This window comes from Chinchilla lanigera, unplaced genomic scaffold (assembly GCF_000276665.1).
Source record: "Chinchilla lanigera isolate Chin_1 unplaced genomic scaffold, ChiLan1.0 scaffold00042, whole genome shotgun sequence".
In the NCBI taxonomy this organism is placed as follows: domain Eukaryota; kingdom Metazoa; phylum Chordata; class Mammalia; order Rodentia; family Chinchillidae; genus Chinchilla; species Chinchilla lanigera.
Window position 1 is genome coordinate 1,027,089 of NW_004955443.1, and position 17,078 is coordinate 1,044,166.

At 36.6% G+C, this 17,078-nt stretch overlaps 1 protein-coding gene across 2 annotated transcripts in view; it reads right to left on the minus strand.

Moving 5' to 3' along the window:
• The window catches only part of Atp10d (ATPase, class V, type 10D), a 99,831-nt gene that overhangs the window by 54,122 nt on the left and 28,631 nt on the right, over positions 1–17,078 (minus strand). For both annotated transcript variants that reach the window (XM_013518093.1, XM_005391891.2), the window contains exons 2-5: positions 15,539–15,865; positions 12,445–12,639; positions 4,591–4,795; positions 2,360–2,445 (exon numbers count right to left, since the gene is read on the minus strand). In XM_013518093.1, coding sequence (XP_013373547.1) covers positions 2,360–2,445; positions 4,591–4,795; positions 12,445–12,639; positions 15,539–15,828 — 776 coding nt within the window. In that variant the 5' untranslated portion in view covers positions 15,829–15,865. The remainder of the gene's footprint in view (positions 1–2,359; positions 2,446–4,590; positions 4,796–12,444; positions 12,640–15,538; positions 15,866–17,078) is intronic.

Genomic DNA, 17,078 nt, shown 5'->3' on the forward strand with positions numbered 1-17,078 from the left:
CATCATCTATGAAGAAAAATCTTATTTCTTTCCTTCCTTCCTTCTTTCTTTCTTTCTCTTTTCTTCTTTCTCTTTCTTTCTCTCCCACTCTTCCTCCATCTTTCCCTTTCTTTTCTTTCTTTCTCTTTCTTCTTTCTTTCTTTCCTTTCTTCCTTTCTTCTTTCTTTCTGTCTTTCTTTCTTACTTTCTCTTTCTTATCGGCTGCCTTCTATTTCCTTTTCCTGACTAAATGTGTTAGCCAGAACCTCAGTATGATCTCCAGTACATGCAGTGATAGGAAACATCCGCACTTCATTTCTGATCTTGGGGCCAAGCCTTAGTCTTTCACTAATGCATGATGCTAGCTATAGGTTTTTTTTACAGAACCTTTTCATTAAGTTGAACAACAAGCTCCCTTCTATTTCTTGTTTGCAGAAATGGAAATTAGACTTGGTCAAAGGCTTGCTCTACATCTGTGAGATGATTATCTGGTTTTTCTTTTTTCTTTTGTTTAGTATATTGAATAATGCAGTGTTAATATTTGATTTTAAATGTTAAACCAACCATACATTTTTGCAATAAGTCTAGGTTATGACACATTATCCTTTTTACAACTGTTGGATTTGATTTCCTATAATTTTGTGTAGAATGTTTGCATTTATGTTCATAATGGATATGACTGTTTTTATATGCTTTTAGTATCAAGATAATGACATCAGGATAATCCCAGTCTCAAAAAATGAGAAAGAATGGCAATCATCAAGAAATTAATCCATAGCAAATGCTGGTATGGCTATTGTAAATGAGGAACCCTTTTAACTTTTTGGTGGTGGTGGTGAGGTGTAAAATGGTATAACCATTATGGAAATCAATGTGCAGACTTCTTTAAAAACTAAAATAGGAATTCCATTTGACCCAGCTATTCATCTCCTAGGTATCTTCCTAAAGAGTTAAAGATATCATGTTACAGTGATGTATGTATACTAATGTTCACAGCAGTACAATTCATAATAGTTAAATCTTGGAAGCACTCTATATGTCCATCAACATACAAACAGGACAAAGAAAATGTGATATCCATACATAATGGAATATCACTTGGCTTTGACGAAGACTAAATTTGAGACATTTGTAGGAAAATGGATACAGCTTGAAATAAAGACACATAAGACACACAAGCTTAAATACAATATATTTTCTCTCATTTGAGTAATCCAATCCAAGTACAGAGTAAAGAGTCAAATAGTGATAGAAGGAATCAAGGAAATAGAATTTATGCAAATGAAAAGAGGAGCAAAAGATGGAGCACGAGGGGGATATAAAAAGATTTATAATGGCCACTTTGAAGATATCAATATGTAATACAACCACCATTGTTAATTCCCTACCACTTTGTTTGTAACTCTGTATTGTCTGTATTGTGCTTGTGATATGTTGTAAAATGTTGTATGTCTGTTAATGTTTCCCTCCTTTTATCCTTAAAATAAAAAAAAAAAAAAGATTTATAATGTACCATGTATGTATGCCAACCACCCACAGTGAATGTAATCATTATACATTCCAAACGTGAACCAAAGAAAAAAAGGATGAAAATGTGGGAAAGGAGTCCAGTCAGAGGGAAGGAGGAAGCGATGGAGTGGAAGGGGTATAAACAGAATCAAGATATGCTAAATACATGGACCTGCTCCCTAAGATAAATGTAAGCATCACATACAGCAGATATGTACTAATGCAAAATGAGCTGGGAATTTTTCTCTTGCTATGACTTACTACTGTGAAGTAGGGTTAATTGTCTCTTTGTAAAAGCCAGGTTCAAAGAAAGTAAATACCTTGACTCAGAGTCATAATGCACTGCAGTGGAAGATGCCTAGCTTAAAGAAAGTCAGGCAAGACCCCAAATTCTAGCTGACTTTGAAAAAGAATGTGGGTGCCACTGGAAGCCTCCAGAATGAATACTGTCATGGCTTCCTATTATCTTTCTTAGATATATTTTCAAATCACTGGCCAATTTTTGCCAGTCAGAATTGTCCACCTGGTATTCTACATCTGAAGAAGGACCTTACCCTAGCATATAATTTATCAGTTCTGTCCAATTACCTCCTTGTAAGCATTAATATGTCCTGGGCTTAATAAGGGCACTGTGAAAGATACTGTTGTACCTCTGCAAGAGATTCCATGATTATAAGAGCAAGGTTTGATTGTTGTTGTTTTAAATATATATAGAGAGGTAAATATCGATCAAATGATTAAGATAAGCCTATTGTATTGATGGCTAAACTTATGGCCTCTAACAATATCACTTGGGTATAAGCACACAAAAGTTTATTGAGTTAAGGACAATTCCATTCATGCCCACAAAAAGAGGTCAGGTATCACTCACAGGAAGCCTCGGAATCTGCTGAGGTCATTGTTTGGACTTTCACATTCTATCCTACTGGAGAACTTCTCAGGATCAACTTCAGAGTCCTAAAAATATTTTTAAAAGAATCACAAAAAGAAGAAGAATTACACACACAAAAAAAGTCAAGATAAAGCCTTTGATATACAACTATTTTATTATTAATATTACTAGTTTGTATTAGTATTACTAATACTACTAGTATTTTATTACTAATCCTTGGGATTATATTAAGGTTTTTGGCCATTGAGACTTATGCCATAAATTTCCCAGACAAAAGAAAATACAGGCATAATTATGGGATCCTAACTGGGATCAGAATAGTCTAGAGCTCTAATGGACATCTGCAAGTGATGGGAATCAGATATTAGAGTCCATTCAGCACTCTGAAGAAGAGGGCTTCTACTCATAAGTGCTTTTTCATCAATAAACCACTGAAAGTACTTCTCTTGTTCGTCTTTAACCACAGATAGTTCTGAGGTGGAGAGAATATGCAAATATCTTAAGTGTACATGCATTCTATTCAGTCAAATTTCATAAATAAAAATTTTAAAATAGGCAGGACATCAATATCTAAATTGTCTAATGGGTCAAGAAAATTAATTTTAGAATGTTTTATGAAACTAATGAATACTGAAGCAAAATACTTTTATAAGATGTGTTTTCATGAAGAACAAGCCACATTAACTTTTTGCACTTTCTTCTATTTTTGTGTGGCTTTTCATTATTGATATTAACTTAGCTCATAAAATAGTAATATATACATATATCTCACAATAAACATGGAAAATGAAAGTTGCATGATTTAGTTTGCTAATAATTAATGTTTAATGAGTCTTTTTAATATGCTAGAATCTATATCATGTACTTTATTTTTTAATTTCATTTTTTTGTCTTTTTGACACAGGGTCTCACTATGCACTTCAGACTGGTCTTGAACTCAGTTTGTAGCCCAGGCTGGCCTTGAACTCTCAACAGTCCTCCTGCCTCAGCCTCCTAAGTGCTGGGATTGCAGATGTGCACCACCACACCCAGCAATATATCATGTACTTTACAATGATGTACTGATTACTTTTTGACAAGCCCAAGAGATAAATACTACAATTCAACCTAAACAACAGGTGAGGACAGACAGACATAAGAATTTTCTAAGATTTTTAAGAGGTGCTTGGACCACAACTATAGTTGAGATCATTAAATTCTAGAGGTCTCATCCTTGATCGAACATGAAATGTGCTTTAATTTAACCAACTGGCATCAACCTCAAGGTAGGCAAGTAGTGGCATAAAAAATTTTGAGTCAGGCAAAATTTTTGCTATCATCTTAGGACTGCTAATTACAGTGACAGAAAGCTCAGGAGCACATCAATCACAGAGGTTATCAATGAAATCCGTAGGCAGAAAGATGGGCCCAAGTGTAAGATGAACTCTATTAAAGATAGTGGTATTAAGAGGCACAAACTGTTTTATTTACCAGTATATGATGAAGAAATCACAACTTAATAGTAGTCACCAAAAAAGACCATTCAATTTTTAAATACTTTACCTAAAGTGCTTCCACAAAAAGAGAAGGGAAACTAGCACGATGATTTTACATGAGTCTTATGACAGCTTTGTGAGGGAAATATAATTTCCATTTTGAAATAAAATGGCAGTGTAAAGTGTCTGAGTTGCCCGAAGTCACACAGTAACTCACGGTAGAGCTGAGAGTCGCTCAAATTCACGTCAATCTACCTGCAAAGTTCCTGCTTCCCTCAGCACAGTGGAGCCAAAGATTCAGAAATTATGTGGCATGACGAGCCACAAAAGTTTTAAAATGCTTTGATATGTAAGTAAAATAGATTTTTAGGACTAACGGTCAACATAATATGAGCAATGACATACACGATTAAGAAAAACAAATCAGCAGATGATCATTTCCATTCCGAAATAATTTCCCAAGTTGCAGGTTAACTCTGTCAGGTTTTTATAAATCTGTTGCAGCAAATACGATTGTCAGGTTAAAGTGTTTGAACTTCAAAATCATATTATACTATTATCTAAAAAATATAGTGCACATCCACTGTTATCTGAAAAGTGGATTAAATCTTCAGGGATTCTATTTTGTCAGTGGTGAAGATGAATTTTGAAATCTTGATTTGTATTGTGGAAATGAGCTCAGTCATTTTCCAGGAAAAAAGTTAGTAAATCACCAGCCAAGAAGCCATGATTTACCTGCTCTGCACAGCCCCGCACCACCTGCCTCTGCTTTAAATTGCTCTCTCCATCAAGACCGGAAGTCTCAATGTGGCAGATTCCATCGGGATCGGTGGAACAGAGTAACACCATATCTGCGGGGATGATCTCATTACAGGAGAGGCGAATGAAGTCCCCAACGGTGACGTTTTTCCAACAGCAATCAATGTATTTTTTCTCTTTCCTAAAATTTAAAAGAGAAAATTTTAATAATACACTCAGCTGAAAACAAAGTCATTTTTAATTTTAGTAGATAATTTCAAGTATGTTTAAACTATCAGATGGTAAAAGGGAAGTTCAGAATTGGTAAAGCCTAAATTCCACAAACGCTTCATCTGAAAATTTAGTTACTAAGCTATCAAACATATCTTTTAGTTCTTTTTTTGCCCGTAGGATTTTGAACCATTATGCATTATTCTAGTGTCATTCTAGAGTAAAATTGTTACCATTCATCAGGCAGAGCAATTCCTGCCCACTGCTCTGTGGGGGTGGGGGGACAGAGGTCACATCATCTGCTCTCAGAGAGCTTCTCATCACGAGACAGGAAGAATAAATAAGCAAAACAAAGTGAAATAAATTATTAAGACATAGCATTTTAAAAATCATTATACCACCATATTGACATCTCTAGTTATCATTTAATAGGAATAAAGTTGGCTCTCCACATCTGAGGATTCAATCAGTGATGGGTTGAAAGTATTTATTAGAAAAATTATGTCAGTATTGAACATGTAAAGACTTTTTGTCATTATTCCAGAAATAATACAGTACAACAACTATTTGCATAACATTAGCATTGTACTATGTATCATTGGTACTCTAGAGACGATCTAAAGAACGCAGGAAGATGTGAGCGGGTTTTATGTGCAAATACTTATGTTTTACATGAGGGATTTGAGCTTCCCTGTGGGGGTTCTAGAACCAGTCCCACTCAACCCCCTCCCTTCTCAGATCCTGAGAGACAACTGTGTTCTTAAAATAGTCCTGAGTTGACTCCTGATCCTTGGAAAGGAGAATGGCAAATTTCACCCCTTTTCAAAGTTTTTCCTTTTTCATAGTTTTTCCATTCTAGGCATCTTTTTAAAGGAAAGACACACCATTTTAGGTTAAAGATTTTGCCTCATGTTAAGGATCATGCCAAAATTCTCTTGCCTTTCAGGCCAAAAACATTCATTATGCTCTAAGAACCATTTTCCTTGCAGGGGAATGAGGAATCTGTACAGTAAAATGTCCTGTCAGCTAGGTAAATAGCATTTCATACGCAAGATCACTAACAAATATACCTGACAAACATCTGTCACATTCCCCTACTGTGCCCCAGGTATCCACGTTTGTCACAAAATGTACTTATTTAAAAAGAAAAGTTATTTATTTCCTATTATATTTATGGGGCTAAATATTCACATTCACTGTCAAACATTTCCAAAACTGTATGACTTATATATTAAAAATTTTTTATTAGATTAAGTGGAATGCCACCAATACTCGTACATCTTCTGCTATACAAACTATATCAGATGTTTCAAGAAATATTTTCCTTGAAGGGCTAAATAAATGTAAAAAAGACATTTTCAGGATATAGTTTTCCCAAAACCGAAGGCAGAGTTTGGATCCAATTGAGAGGAATCCTTCATTACCTAAATAGTTTGTTAGTTTATGGAGGCAAATCAATCACTCATTGGTCTTTTCCAAACTCTTCCCTAATGCCTCTGCATAGCAGTTCATTCTTCCATGGAGGGAAGCACTGGCAGATCAAAACGCCAGGCAGGGATCGCATTTTGAAAGTTCTGTCCCATATAGCATACCTGGAATAGGGACTGCATTCCACAGAACGTGGAGTGTCCCTGAAAATACACAAGATGAACGGTGCGATCTTACCTCTGTTTACTCACTCCTGTAACATAATAATGTTACATAATAATGCTGCCTGGCAGCAGCCTACTTAGCAATGAAAACAACTGTTATGGGTGATACATTGTGCCAACTTGGGGAGTCTAGAGGTTTGGCTAAGTACCTCAGGAGTTCTGCCTCGGGGTGAAAAGGACACTCCCTTACCCTTCTGGGATGTTGTTTATTGTGTTAATTTGAGAAGTTTAGAAGGTTAACTATGCAACTCAGAAGGGGTCCAGGGTGCTTACTTTATATTCATCCTGAGCCTGTGCAAGAGGCAGGTGAGCAGAGGGTGTGGGTGTGGAGGATGACCCCCACCTCCCCAGAGTGGGTAGACTGAATAAAAAAAGGAATTGAGGAAGGACCGGCTGCTGGTTCTTTGGAGGAGCTCTGGTCTTCGCCTTCAGCTTGGTCGTCTCCTGGCTTCTGGTGCAGACTGTTGGGCTTCCGTCTGGACTCTTCAGCCTTCTGGTGCTGGCTCTCCGGCTTTCATCATAGATTCTTCAGCATTCGTCGCAGACCCATCAGCCTTTTGATACGGACTTGCACGGACACTACAGCGAGCTCCAGGCCCGGGGCTGGGCTCTTCAATCTCCAGCATGCACACACCCTCTGCACGCTTCCTCATCCAACTCTGTAGCTGACCATTGTAAGCCAAACTTGTAATTCCTTGTACATTTGTTTATCTTGTATTATATCTGTTCCTCTAGTAAACCCTGACTGATACAACACCCAAGAGACCAATGGAAAGATACTGCAATGATTTAAGGGAGGGATGAAGACAATCAGAATGAAGGCAGGAGCAACACAGATAAACAGAAGGAGACGAAGTGAAGAATTATTTGGATATCAGAGACTTACACTCTGGAAAGGATTTATCAAGGTTAACGCTATGGTTTCTAACTTGTATGATGGGGCAACAGGTGGTGTCTTTGGCCATGCCTCAGATTTAGAAGCAACCGGTTGCACCACAGGAGGCATAACAAATGCAGTTTGAGATTTTACCTGATGTGGGATTTACAGTTGAAGATGTTAAGCAGATTGAGCCTTCCACTCTAGAGCTCACAAATAGAGATACAGATTTGGAAGTCTGAGGTCCAAAGACAGCAATTGATACCAGGTAAGGATATAAGATTCCTTAGGAAAATTTCACGCTGATAGAGAAGTGGAAGAAGACCCAAAAGGAAGTGATATCAAAGAAGAAAATTTCAAAGAGGAAGTAATCATAGTCAAAAAGCCACAGAGGAATTCTCTATAGTAAGGACCAAAGTGCCCAATGGTATTTGGTCATTAGCAGGTCTGTTGACCTTGGGAAAAGCTGGTAACATAAAATTGCTGGGGGAGAGTACAGGAGGAAAATATGGCCTCTGGTGAATCAGGGAATGCTTTGAAGTTGGAAAGTTGCACGTGTCCAGTAGTTTGACTATCAGAGAATAAAGAGTGGAAGTAGCTGCTGCAAATGAAAGTAAGTCAAAGAGAAATACAGAGGAGAGAACAGGGCATGCACACAGGATATAGGGAAGAAGTTCATGGAGAAGAGCAAGGTAAAAGACAGAAGACAGAGTGGAAAAAGGCAGTTGAAGCTATAGAGAAGCAACAAGGAACAAGGTTAAGAATTCAAATGGAAAGAGTATTATTAATGTGATGTGAAAGCGACTCTTCTCTTTATCTATGATCAGAAGAAAGAAAGCAAAGAGGTGGATGTTGAAAAAATGAATCAGATACGCAATTCATGGTAAATAATTTCAACTTCTATATGAAAGGCTAAGTAGAAATTTTCTGAGAATTCATGAAGGTAAGGAAAGAAGACAGATTTGAACATTAGAGGTAAGGGTTTTGCTTTCTCTTTTGAAGATAAACAGTAGGGTTCCTCTAAGGAATATGTTTATGCTATATTGGAACAAAATTCAAATGAAGCAAGTTTTATAATTAAATTCATTCTGTTTTTTCTCATTTAGAGCACATATCAGGATGTTTAAAAACAGGTCATCTCAAAAGCTAGCTAGTTCTGTCCAATAAACATACTATATTAATGTCAATACCACATGAGCTTCTAAGGATATAAAACTGATTAAGATATGGTCCCTACTGTAAAGAATTTATGGTCAAGACACAAATAGCAATTTCATAAGACAGAGGTGTGTACAAGTGCTATGGGAGCAAACAGGAGTAGTGTGTAGCCCTGGAGGAGTGACACCTGAACCGCTGTGAGGTGTGATTGCAACGGAGGCAGGTGATGAGAGCGGGGACAGTGCAGCAGTCCAACTGCTCGTGTGACACAAGGAACAAAGAGGCATGACAGAGTGCATCTACCAAGCTAGATGCAGTGCTAGCTCACTGCCACATTTCACTAATTAGAAACATTTACAATGGCGGTGGTGCAAAATGAGGATGCAGTTGCTTCCTGGATACAGAATTAAAGCTAGGAAAAGAACTTTCTTCTTCTCCCAGAACCTAAGTGCACAACTAGAATTTCTTGTTTCTACTTAGCTGTCTGTGCTATGTGTGACTCTCACTGGTCAGGATACAGTGCTCACAGCCCCTCCCTCAGGAAAACTTCTGTGCCCAATTTGCTTCTTTCTGAGTTTAGTAGTAAACAGCTCTGTTCCATAAGCATGGGGAGAAATTAGGAATATAAATTCAACTATTAACAGTGTCTTCACTTGAGTGGCAATTGGTAAAGGTGTAGAGAGAGAAATAAAAATAAGGGGTGTGGCATGTGGGCATCTACTTTTTCCTTTATAAGATTTAAAGAGAGCTGGCCATGGTGGTGCATGGTCGTAATTCCTGTAGTTGGGAGGATGAGGTGGAAGGGTCACTGTGAGATCAAAGCCAACCTGGACTACATACTGAGATGCTATCTCTAAAATAAAAAAGTTTAAAAATACTCTAGAGAGAAAAAGTGGGGGTATGAATCATTCTTTTTGATTTTTAAAGTATGTTTCCAAAAAATTAAAACAAATTTATAATAAACAAATGAATTATCCTTGAATACAAGAACAGACTTATAAGATGCTCTCTATAGATCCACTAATTCAATGTTCTGTGGTTGGTATTATAGATACACAAGGGAACTCTTTCATAAATAAGCAAATATTGTCCTTAATGGGCTATGTAACTTGCTCACAGTCACACAGTTGCTAAGTGGCTGTGGGGTTTTGGGCAAGGCAGGTCCTTCCAGAGTCCACTCAGTCACTAATTTCCTGCCAGCTACAGTCACTTCTGAAGACCACCAAATGCAACATGGTTAATTGTGCCCTGAAAAGCAAATGCAAAGAACTACTGCTTTTTCAAGTGGCATGCATTAATTATCTTTTTGTTTTGTTTTTTTTTTCCAGTACCGGGAATCGAACTCACAACCTTGCTCTTGCCAGGCAGGTGCTGTGCCGCTGAGCTAAATCCTCAGCCCCTGCATTAATTATCTTAGAAGGCCACTGATACTTGGAATTATTTTAAACCTCATGGGATTTTATGAACTTATCAGATAGTACTCTTAAACTGTTAAGATTAGCTAATGTTTGAAATTTCTAATATCAACAACATGGTGACTTTTGGAGGTGGAACAAGAATGCTCACTCTTTGAGGGCAGGCAGCATATGTATTTCTTGTTTAAATTTCCAAATCTCTTGGTGCCAAGCACATAATGGACACTCAAATTTAATGAATGATTCTTGGTGTTATTTTCAAAACATTTCTATTATGAAAAAACTTAAAACCTTACAAATGGTTTCTACTTTAAAGGTAATCTTAAGAAAGTTAGGTTTTCTACACCAGATCATTCAAATTTAACCGGGGTATAACAGAACTTAAATGTTAATATCTAAACTAGTGCTTGTTCTTTTAAATGATGTTTACCCATAGAAATTAAGCACCTTGTGAAAGACTACATATTACAAGTAAGAACGAAATTATCTGCATAGAAATGTTAATAGTCTTCCAAAGCTTCCTCAATTTAATAGCCCCATACTTTCACTTTCATTGTTCTGTGAAATAATTTGTTCTCTTAAATGATTTCTTTGTATTCATAAGAATTTAAGTTAGCGTATTTAGATCAACAAGCATGATTTTTATAGCCTACCTTTATTTCTTTGTAAGCTTAGCATAATTGCTCTAAGAACAATTGGGAGGAAATATAAGTTATTTCTTCAAAGCAATGAACAAAAGTAAATTACATAGAATGTAGATTAAAAAGACCTAAAATTATCTAAATCTCTAATGAAATGCAATTTAAGCTGATATCTTAGAATTGCCTTTAAGTAAATGACTGGGATAGTACTGTTCATCCTTAAGCTTACACGCAAACTATCCAAAATAGATCTGGACTATGTCTAAAAGGACACCTGAAGAAAAAGTTATTCTGTGCCTTCCACCGGACAATTTTAATAGCTAAAAAAGTAGTACAATGTTATTAAAAATTCTCAAATGTTGATTATGATGTGGCCAACATAAACTCTAGCTAGTTATTATTAGGTTGCAATCGTAATTTTGATGAATAAATTTTATTTAATATTTAGGTCTAATTACAATGTTTGCTGTCTTATCATTGTATTCATAATGAAGGAAACTGACTAGTCATTTAAGTTTAGCTAATTTATTTTGCCTCAGGTTACACAGATATTAAGTAAGATAATTAGAATTAATATAGTTTAGAACCTAGAGAAGCACATACGTTACATATGATAACATTATCTAGTCTACGTGTTAGCTGTAGACTAGCACTAGGCAATTGTTGTACACAAGGATTTATATATAGAAGTGTATATAATCAGCATTTTTTCCATTTGCTAAATTTGTTAGTATGTGAGTGATCTTAAAATTGATTGAATCTAGACTTTGGTCATTATATAATCATTTTAAAGTGTTATTTCTTACAGCTACTCTTTTAAGGTAAAACTCAGTATTAACCTCTTACCTCTTTCTCTGGTTCACTAAAAGTACATGAACATTAATGAATAAGTCATAGAATTGTTAGAGTAAAGCATTCTATGAGCTTAAAGTGCAAGTCATGGACTTATACTGTAATATTTCATTGATTGAATACATCAGTTTTTCTGCTTCCTTTAGAGTAGATATAAGTATAAGAAAAATTAACTAAATTAATTCAAGTATCTCATATCAACTTCCAAAGAAGAAACAGATCTTTTCTTCATTTGGTAGATTTTAAAACAAATGTTGTGAACGCTATTGAAAAAAATCTAATAATGAACAAAATCCACAATTCTGCAAGTTTTAGCCTAAAAATCACTTCTTCAAACATGCCTTTCCTAACCTTTTCTGCTATGGTTCTTATAAAATTAAAGACAAGTTATACTTGCCCATACTGTTTACTAAGTATTAACTTACTTATAAAAATAAAACTGTAAGATTTGCATGTAATTATAATTATAGTTACTGATTTTGTTCTTGACTAGACTTTCTATTTCAGAAATACTAGAAATATAAAATATGCTCATAAATAGACTTCCTCTTATAAATGTTGTTTTGTTACAATGGAATGAGTCGTTTTATGCACAAAAAAGACTTCTTCACTTTTCACAATCCCTTTCCCCCATAAGCAGCTCTTGTTTTCTCTTTTCATATTTAGTCCTATTTTTTTCATATCCACTCAAGTTCATTCTTGTTATTCATATCCTATGCTATTCCTAACCCTAGATTATGGCATCTAGAGTTGAACTACCTATATGCTTTCCTTCTGATGGTTCAAAATGTAATTCTTTGACTCCACTATACATGAGTCATAGAAACTTTTGTTTTGTCAAGTCCTGAGTAGGCAATGGCTTACGCACTTCTGTTTTCCTCTGACACCTGACTTGAACTCGCTGTAGGATTGTAAATTGTAAACAACAATTCAAAAAGGGTCCTGGCCACACCTAGGGTGTGAAAAAGTAATCCATTTCTAAATGATATATGTATATTCCCTATGGAAACTCCCACTGTACTTACCTATCATAAACTTTAGTTACTAAATTGTTGATGCGTTTGTCAATTTTGTATTTTCGGTAATCTTCCAAGCCATCTTTAATTGCAATAATTGTAAGGACCACTACCAGAGGCAGCATGGTAATTTCCTTTTGGAAGGCTTCTACCAGAGGTACCCAGTTCAGGACAACCAGGAAGAGGAAATATAAATTGGCAGCCCTGCAACACACACAGAGACAGCTGTCAGTAAGTTACTTCAGGGTCTAAAGTAAAAAAGGCAAATGACTTGTGCCTTCTTATGGGTTTGTATAAGCCAATCTTTTACATTACAAAATAGAATAATACTACAATCTAATAAACCCGAATGAACTATTTATCGCCCTTCTAGACATCACCTAGGGACATCCTTTAATAAATGTAAGGTTTTATGAAATATATAATAGTACTTATTTGAGTAGGACAGTCTTGAATTGTGCAACAAAATATGACAAAACAGAAAGTGCTGTGTTCTTTTTAAAAGTTAAAAAAATTAAGAGAAAATTCATAGTTAATGTGTTTTAAGCATCTATCATTTTGTATAACCAAATATGAACATTAGATTCAAACAAAACTCAAAATAAGTTGTAAACCTTGAGTGCCTTTTTTCCTTGATGCTAACCCTTTTATTTCATTTAAACTATCCAGAACCATATTATTTAGAAACTTCTTACATTCCTCTATTTTATATATTCAAATATTCCTTTATTAGAATATTACTTTTATTCTTTGAAATATTCCCTTTAGCCATAAAGTTCAAAAAGCCTTTTTCCTTAGAAGAAAATAAAATTTCAATCCTGCAGTCCCTTGAATTGTTAGCACATATTTGACCACTGATCATGAAGCTTCTCAAAAGAATAATCTACTCACACTTTACTTCTTACTCATCTCCAACTCCTTTTACTCTGAAAATTTTTTTAACTTTTTTTGCTATTTCTGTGGCTTGGATTATTTCTAAGTAAACCACATCTAAAGATATACCCATATACCCTGAGGGACTTTTCCAAGTTTCTGATCTTTTTCATTGAATATATTTATTATGGCTTGTGTCCAGATGTCCCCCCAAAAGACTCATGTGGTCACAGGTAGGGCTTTTCAGAGGTGGCTGGATCTAAAGCATGTGATGCTGGGATGAAGGGTGTGTGATTACTAAAGGAGTCCAGTGACTGGTCTGGCATAGTGCTAGGCGTGGAGAATGAGCAGGCACACCCTGAGTGTAAGTGCTACACACTCTGAGGGTGTGTAGCCTTGGTAGAATATAAGGGACAGAAAGAGGGCTGCTGTCATCACTTGCTGCTTACTGTTTTTGCTGCTTCCTGCCCTCTGCCTGCCATGAACTGTTTCTTCTCTATGATGTTGCTCTGCCAAGCCACTCTGCCTTGGAGCTAGCTGATTATGGACTGAAACCTCTATAAACTGTGAGCCAAAATAAAACTTTTCTTCTTTAACTCGGGGTGTCTGTATTTTGTCTCAGCAACAAGGAAAAGTACCTAAAACTGTATGGATTGTAAAACCTATACATTTGGGATATAATTACCTTAGCACATAAATGCATCAATCCAACAAATTCAGATTTGTATTTTAACATAACCATTATTCAGTAAAAGCAAATAGAACATATATTGAGGGCTCATGAGAACAAATACAGCAAAACCCATAATGTATGCTGAGAATCTCTATATTCACACCAGCACCTCCAATATAGTTACTAAAACAAACCAAGCTTCTTTTTATTCCTGTCTTTCCTTCTTTTGTTAGTCTTCCTGGTCATCAAAGCTCAACATGTTCATGACACTGTTTTCCTGCTTTCACTTAATTCCTTATATCTAATCCACAGTATCTATGATGGGTGACCCTTCTTATTATTCTCATATTGTTCTAAACTCATTGGTGACAATTCACCAGGATGTACACACCAGCTTCTTAAATGTTGTTTTTGTCTTCAGTTTGCCTGTAAGCCCTTCCATCTGCCCACCACATTGCTGCTACAGTGAAATACAGACACATTCATGGTATTCCTCTATTCAAAACTATGCCTGTAGGGGCTGGGGATTTAGCTCAGTGGCAAAGCGCCTGCCTGGCAAGTGCAAGGTCGTGAGTTCGGGTCCCAGTACCGGAGAAAAACCAAAAAAAAAAAACAAAAACAAAACTATGCCTGTAGTTTGGGGTCTCGATTCTTTATCCTGACAGAGACGCCTCTTGTAGATCACACCAGTGTTTCCAACATTTCCCCGATTGCTCCCCAGCATATGTCCTATAGGACATCCTTTTTTGCCACTGCTTCTATACGTTTACTCTACTCCTTCTTCCCTCTGAAATAAGCATTACCCACACTTCTGCCTGGAATATCTCACATACCCTCCAGGATTAAGTCAAATGTCACATCCTCTTTTATTGCTCCAGTTAGTGTTCTGATTTCTCTGAGGCTTCTGTTCTTGTTAAAACTTTGTAACATTAACCACATCCACTATGTCCTTTCATCATTTGTATTCATATCTTATTTCCATGGCTAAATTTCAGGCTCCCTAAAGAAAGGAGTAACAATTATACCTGCAATTCCTTCCACACCTAAACTCAGAGGTGAGTATCACTAAGCGCCTACTAAACTGAAGTACATCATTATTTCACTTAATAACACCCCAGGCATTTGCATTTCCTTCAGAGCTCTATCTCCCCATACTATCAAGTAAGAAAAATCAATAACTAAAATGCAGGATGATTCAATGGAATAAACACTAAATTTGAACAAGAGCACCCAAAGCTATAGCCCTTGGCTAGCTACTCATCACTTCTATGACACTGGATAAGCCATAGTCAGAATTTTCTAATCTGTAATGATATAAAATAATAATTTCTCTGATAAAAGAGAAAGCATCTTAGCAATTGTGACGTCCTATATGAATATGAGGGGTCATCAATCTGCAGCAGAACTAGACCCTAATTGGCACACATGATGTCACTAGTCCTACACTTAAGTACAGATAATGTTATGAAAGTGAAGAAAAATTATGTCTCCATTAGAATGATAAAAAACATCCTAAGATTTCATTAAAAAAAAAAAAAAAAAAAAAACAACCAGTACCTATGAAACTGTTCAAACAAATTTCTTGGCACAAAATTCAGAAGCGTGTACTTTGTTGTTCGTATTCGGTTATTCATGTAGGTTCCAGAAAACTTCTCGTACTCATCCTTGAAGGGCTGAAGGTGAGGAATGACTACGCGGTGCTTTCCTGCCAGTTTAGGGGTCTCAGAGGACTTCCCCCCACAGGCAAGCAGCGAAGAGTAGTTGTACAGCCTCTCATCGTCCTCCCTGGTCCTACCACCCATCAGCTGTCGCCAGTGGTATCGGGCCCATTGAAGAGGCTCAGTCATGTCCAGGATGCAGTGAGATCCAGGCAGTGTGGGTGGCCTGGCAGAAAACAAACAAAAAACCAATTCCTATAAACTTCTGCAAGGTTTTAAAGGAGAATAGATTTTTAAGAATAATTTTATTCTAACCTGAGTAAACACATTGTTATGGTTTGTGTCGGGATGACCCCCCAAAGCCTCATGCAGTCATGGGGCCTGCTTCTAGAGTTTATGATTGATGTAAGGGAAGGAAAGAGGCTGCTTGCCACCCCTCCTCCCTTTTGCTCTTTTTGCTTTTGCTGTCTTCTGCCTCCTTGAATGGTTGCCCTCTGCCATGTGCCACTCTGCCTTGGAGCCAGCGGAGTATGGACTGAAACCTCGACTGACTGTGAGCTAAATAAACCTTTCCTTCCTTAATTTGGGGCATTGGGTATTTTGTCTCAGCAACGAGAGAAAAGTAACTAAAACACACATAGCCCATAGGTCAATTGATAAGTGGAAAAGGAAAAAAATCTTTGAAACTCTATTGTAATCAAATCTTCCTTAACGAAAGCATGAACCTTCTGTCTAATTGTCTGTCTATGCTACAAAAGACAGTGCATAAAAGGCCATGCCATCACTTGACGTATTAAGGCCATTCTGGCCTAACATATAACAAGTCTTTTAATTTCTCTGTGCATCAATTTTCTTGTTTGTGAAATGGCAATAATTCCACATATGTCAGAAAATTGTCCTGAGGATTAAACGAATAACATGTGAATCACCCAGCTTAATGTCTGAAAAGCAGTCAATAAAACTCATTGTGTGTAGGTTACAAAAATGGCCAAATTCTTTCCATCCCATTTTGCTGTCTCTTTGTGCATCAGGAAGTGGATTCTTTCTCTTCCTGTTGAATATTCTTTCTTTGCCACATGTCTGGCTTTGGCTAAAGGAAGTCTTGCAAACGGGAAACAAGCAGAGGCTTGAAAAGTGTTTGCTCTTGGGGCTTGCTCCCTCTCTTACTGCTCTGAGAAGCCCTTTGGCCACTACCATAAGCCCCGGCTTTCCCTGACACAGCTGAGCTCAGCCCAAACTGCCAACCCACATATTTGTGAGTCAATAAATATTACATCACCTAGTTTTGGGATGTTTTATTAGAAAAAAACATTTAACTTACTCATTTTCAAGTTCTCCTTATTTTCTGTCCCACCAAGAATGTAACCACTTTTATTAGAAAAGAAAAATGGAGAAAAAAGCTAACATTTATAAGGGCATACTTATTCCAAGAATCTTGC